This window comes from Rosa rugosa, chromosome 1 (genome assembly GCF_958449725.1).
Source record: "Rosa rugosa chromosome 1, drRosRugo1.1, whole genome shotgun sequence".
NCBI classification, from domain to species: Eukaryota; Viridiplantae; Streptophyta; class Magnoliopsida; order Rosales; family Rosaceae; genus Rosa; species Rosa rugosa.
The window spans coordinates 23,348,820-23,354,753 of NC_084820.1; the positions used below are offsets into that span (position 1 = coordinate 23,348,820).

General features: G+C 40.9%; 1 protein-coding gene across 1 annotated transcript; it reads right to left on the reverse strand.

Moving 5' to 3' along the window:
* Window positions 1-1,356: 1,356 nt before the first annotated feature.
* On the reverse strand, window positions 1,357-3,889 carry LOC133724796 (uncharacterized). Its single transcript, XM_062151642.1, has 5 exons — window positions 3,553-3,889; window positions 2,859-3,400; window positions 2,230-2,672; window positions 1,961-2,026; window positions 1,357-1,666 (listed from the first exon to the last, which is right to left on the reverse strand). Exons 1-5 carry the CDS (start codon window positions 3,887-3,889, stop codon window positions 1,357-1,359), a joined length of 1,698 nt encoding a protein of 565 aa, XP_062007626.1.
* Window positions 3,890-5,934: the final 2,045 nt, after the last annotated feature.

Below are 5,934 nucleotides of genomic sequence, written 5' to 3' on the forward strand. Positions count from 1 at the left end.
CTTATGAGGGTTTCTTGATTATTTTGGTAATTATACCCAACCAAAGCATTTTTGCCTTGCAACTTACCAAACATCTAGAAATTGATTTTCGTTCTCACAGCACTTTTAAAAACAGTTTACCAAACACCTCAGCTGCTTCCTCTCACAGCAAATTCGGAAGTGCTTCCTCTCACAGCACAACAATTCCAAACTAAGCCTTAATGTGGATTCCAAATTTATTTTAGTTATTTATTTGTATTTTTTGTTATGCTATGATGATTCTCGACATGAAATTGCATGTTTAGATAGTAGTTTATATATCTCCTATCTTTTTGTGTAGGTCACATTATTTTGTGGACGAAGACCAATTAATTTAAATTATTATTATAAAATAGAAGATTTTTATACAAGACATATTAATACCCACGTAGATAACATTGAAATCACCTCAAACAACATTTTATACTCTACTAACTTATGATTTAATTAGTTAGGACAAACATATTTTTTAATGAAAAAATGAACAACGATCATTTCCTGTACATGAAAATGTCATCGTAAGTTGAAAATATAGAATAAAGGCATAATTTCGGACTAATAGGATGATTAACAAACCCAACAACTTCAAACGTCCGATTTAGGATTGCAAAATAGATTTGGTCCAAATTGTAACCACTGATATCAAATTCTTTTGAAGAAGTTATGATTTCTCAAATTACCAAACCATCAGTAAAAGCTAAAGCATCACACAAATCTGTTAGTATAAATATTGACATTTCTTCTTTTAACAAAACTCTACCTTTTAAGCCTAAGTTTGAAGCCCAAGACCATTGTGTTTAGTTGCAATCTTCTTCTCCATCTAAAAACTATTTTTGTATAATTGAAAAATCTTCTTCTCCATTGTGGTTGTCCTGCTATCTTGTCGAAGACCAAGTTTGAAGATCAGAAGAAGTCCTTTTATCTTCATGGCTCAGGTAAGCTCATGCATTGCATATCTTTCACAAAAGTCTAATGGTCCTTCAATTGCTGCAAATACATGGGTTTTTCAATTGCCTCCGTAATCTACTTCTACAATAGGTAGTGTGCGAAATGGTGTTTTACAGATTTAATCAAAGTCAGCTAGGATTAAGGGTTTTGTGATTTCCAATATGGTCTTCCATTCTTGTGTTAGCTGTAATTAAGGGTCATGGGTGTTGGCTTCTTAAATTGGGTTTTACCTTTTGCAATATGAAATTAGAGGTATGGCTTTACCTACTCCAGCTGAGTTTAGGGGGGGGGCGCGGGCGGGGGGGGGGGGGTTCTTATGTGAATTGATTTTCTTCCTCCTCTATTTTTTTTGAGAGAAGGAGGTAAGCCCTTTATTGAAAAAACTGCAGATTACATCACAGGAACCTCAGCTGCAATAGCAGCTGCTAGAAAACTAGGAACTGAAAAATAAAAACAATCTTGCATCATACTACTCCCATGTGCAGCTAACATATGGGCCACTACATTAGCCTTCCTACTAACATAATTAACTTGCAAGCTATTATGGGAAGCCAACATTAAACTGAGATCCTCATATAAACGTCCCAAAGCCGAAGAATTATTGCTCACTTGGGCAGTTAGCTGACGTTGCACCTCTTGTGCATCAGTTTCCAAGATAGCTGGAATGAAACCATGATCAATGGAAAAAGTAATTGAGGACCTGCACGCCAACAACTCGGCATGCTCAGATGAGAGCAATCCCCGTAAGGGCCTGCTCCCCCAGCCACCATAGCACCACTGGAATCCCTAATTACAAAACCGAAACCACCTGTTCTCGTGTGATGATAAAAAGATCCATCAACATTGATCTTCAGGATCCCTGCTGACGGAACCCCCCATGTTTGCACCCTTCTTCGACGAACATTCACCAGAGCAGAGTTCAAATTATGAACACGAAACTCACGGAGTCGAGAATCAGCACGAATAAAAACATCACAGGCCAATACACTCTTACCTTCCCAAACTCGTGAATTTCTCTCCTTCCAAATACTCCACAATAGAAAAATCAAAATCCCCAGATCTGTAATAGATAAAGTCCTCACACATTATCCAAACCATGTCAACAAGTCATAGTCTTCTACCCGTGGATCAAAGCACGTCCTCCTCAGAAGCACATGTCCATGCATTACCTGCCGCGTAAAGGGGCAATCTCTACACAAATGTAAAGTAGACTCAACACTACCTCCACACAAAACACAACCCTGAGATGCTATTTGAACATGCCTTGAAGCTAGCCTGTCCAAGGAAGGTAGAATGTCATGACAAACTCTCCATGCAAAAACCTTAGCTGCATTAGGAATCAGAACTTTCCAAATCCTTTTCCAGAAATCCCCATTCACCGCCAGAGTAAAAGGACTACGACAAGAAGAGTGAAAAAAAGAAAACCGGTAAGCAGTTTTAACAGAAAACTCACCCTTCCTTTCCAACTTCCATATCAACCTATCTGGTATATTTCTGCAACTAAGAGGAATGTTTAAAATAATTTCTGCCTCCTCCCTCCCAAAAAGCCTCCGAATCAGAGCCTCATTCCAAACCCCCGTAGTTGACAACAAATCACTCACTTTGCTAACTTCCTCCATTGCTAAAACATTGGTACTCGGCCTCCCCTCATGCAAAGCAGGAGCCCAACAGTCAGACCATATATTGACCTCCTCCCCGTTACAGATCTGCCAGCAAGAGCTGTGTTACAAAAGATCCCTAGTAGAACTAATACTTCTCCAGGAGTACGAGGGAGAGGCATGAAACGGAGCCTCCCAAAAAGAAGACTCTGGAAAGTACTTTGCTTTATAAATCCTTGCAATAAGAGAATCCGGTTGATGAATCACCCGCCAAGCCTATTTACCTAACATTGCCGAGTTGAAATGCATAAGACTCCGGAATCCCAAACCGCCTTCCTCCCTTGGATTACACAGAGCCTTCCAGGTCTTCCAATGTATTTTCTGCTTATCCAAAGTAGACCCCCACCAAAAGCGGGCAAACATCTGTTCCAAGTCCTCACAAAAATTATTTGTCAATTGGAACACACTCATGGCATAGGCTGGTAAAGCTTGAGCAACTACTCGGATCAGGATATCCTTCCCAGCCCCACTCAACATCTTCCCCTGCCAACCCTCTATCTTCTTGGCCAAGTTATCTTTAATGTACTGGAAAGTAGCAGACTTCTTTCTCCCCACATAAGTAGGAAGCCCCAGATATTTTTCATGTGACGCCACCACTTCCACTCCCAATAAACTAGAGACAACCTCCTTCGTCTCCTCCGAAACATTCTTGCTAAATACAACAGAACTTTTGCTCAAATTCACCAACTGCCCTGAAGCTCTCCCATATGTCTCAATGACATCCTTAATCTCATAACAAGCCTCCAATGACGCCTTCGCATAAAGCATACTATCATCTGCAAATAAAAGATGATTAACAGAAGGAGCATTGTCACATACATCAATCCCCGGCAGCAGACCAGTATCTTGTTCCTTTGCAGCAAGGCCGAAAAACCTTCAGCTCCAAGCAAAAATAAATAAGGAGATAAGGGATCGCCCTATCTCAAACCTCTGCTCGGACAAACAAAGCCCCGCGGCTTCCCACGAATCAAGAACGAATATCTCACCGAACTGACACACTCCATCACCATGTCAATCCAGTTTTGTGCAAACCCAAACCGAACCAACACCTTTCGGAGAAAAGACCATTCCATCCTATCGTAAGCTTTACTAAGATCAAGCTTCAATGCCATAAAACCGTCACTCCCTTCTCTTTTATTATGAACAAAATGAGCAATCTCATTAGCCACCAGAATATTATCAGTGATTAATCTCCCTGGCACAAACGCACTTTGAAAAGGAGAAATTGATTGAGGAAGAACCAATTTAAGCCGGTTCGCCACCATTTTGGAACAGATTTTATACAACACATTACACAAAGCAATAGGTCGCAAATCTGACATCTGTTCGGGATCATTCTTCTTTGGAATAAGACAAATATGTGTAAAATTGATTTGTCTTAATAACTGACCTGTATGTAGGAAACTTTGCGCCGCCAAGGTTATATCCTCCCCAATTGTATCTCAATAATGCTGGAAGAACAATGGAGGCATCCCATTCGGACCCGGGGACTTCGTAGGGTACATCTGAAATAAAGCAGTACGTACTTCCTCATAAGAGTAAGAAGCACACAACTGCTCGTTCATGACCGGAGTAACACAAGGTTGAATAGCTTCAAGAGTTGTGTTGACCGCCTCTATATCAACAGCTTGGGCTTCAAACATCCTTGTGAAATAGGTAGTAACAATATTTTCCACCCCTGCATCGTCCTCAAACCACACCCCGTCCTCATTATAGAGACCTTGAAGTCGATTTTTACGTCTCCTATTTGAAGCTTTACGGTGGAAAAAGCTCGTATTCCTATCCCCCTCTTGGAGCCAAGTAACCTTTGATCGCTGACGCCAAAAGGTCTCTTCCTAAGAAAGAAGGACTTGGAGTTGGTCTTGAAGATTCTTTTTCTCCAATTGAATAGCCTCTGAATAGGAACATCCATGAGCTCTTCTAACCGGGATTGAATACCAAGCATATTCAATTGCCTCGCCCTAAAGGCCTGCTTCTGCCATTTATCTAGCTTCATTCTAGTATGCTTCAGTTTCTGCGAAACACAGTACATGGGAGTCCCCGTAACATCCGTTAACCATGCCTCCTGTACCACCCCATCACACTCTGCATGTTGCAGCCAATAAGCTTCGAATTTAAAGCGATAATGTCGCGGTCTGTGAGCTATAGGCACCGAGCTAGCCTGTAAGAGAATAGGAACGTGATCGGAGTCACTTGGTGGAAGATGACGCACCCTTGCATAGCCAAAGATATCACACCACGAAGGTGTAGCCACTGCCCTATCCAACCGTAACTGTGTTTCCGAGTTCCACCACGTACACATTGGACCCAAGAACCCTAGGTCCAGCAAGTCACCATAGCCTAGAGCTTCACGAAAGCCTCTCATTTGACGCTCAGTCCTTACCGGTCCATCAATCTTCTCACTACTATTCAGAATCTCATTGAAATCACCTATAACAACCCATGGTAGAGAGTCAAGATCACTAAGATCCTTGAGGAGCTGCCACGACCTGTCCCTATCACCCGTACGAGCAAATCCATAGAAACCTGTCAAACGCCAAGAAGGTTCCCCTGGACCGCCGACAATAACCAGATCTATATGATGGGCAGAAGAAGTTCGTTCCTGTACCACCACATCTCCATTCCAGAACATCCCTAGTCCTCACGAGTTGCCATCACTCAGAACCTCTTTGAAATGTTGAAAGCCCAAGGCGGTATGAAGATTAAGGAAGTCTGACATTCGACTAATTTTTGTCTCGCAAAGGAAGACAATTTGGGGACGATTCTGGGATATCAAATCCTTCAGAGCCCTCTTAGTTGCATCATTGCAGATGCCCCTACAATTCCAACTGAGTATATCCATGTTCATGGTAGCAGATGGACGGCAATCTAGATAACTAGACGCAACCCTAGGTTGCAGACACAAACCCTAGGTCGAGATTAATTTTTCTTCCTCCTCTATATATATATATATATATATATATATATATATATATATATATATATATATATATGGAAAGTCTGTTCTCCCTTTGGGTATTGAAAATAGTTTTGGTTTTCAATCCCTTTGTTATTCAAGAGTCATTCTCTTTGGTTTCTTATTTTTAAAAGTGTCTTGTTTCATGTTGAAAACAGTTTGAAAAATACAAACCTTGCATTCATATTCATCTCTTGCATCCCATGAGGTCATTTGGGTACTACAAGCTTCAAATGTGAAATCTCCAAGAAGAACTTATGGCGTTCATAGCTTATGTCATAGTTGAGATTTCTAAGTATATCACTTGTATAAACATTTAGCAAGGAGTGATTACACACAATTTAGTGAGTCAGT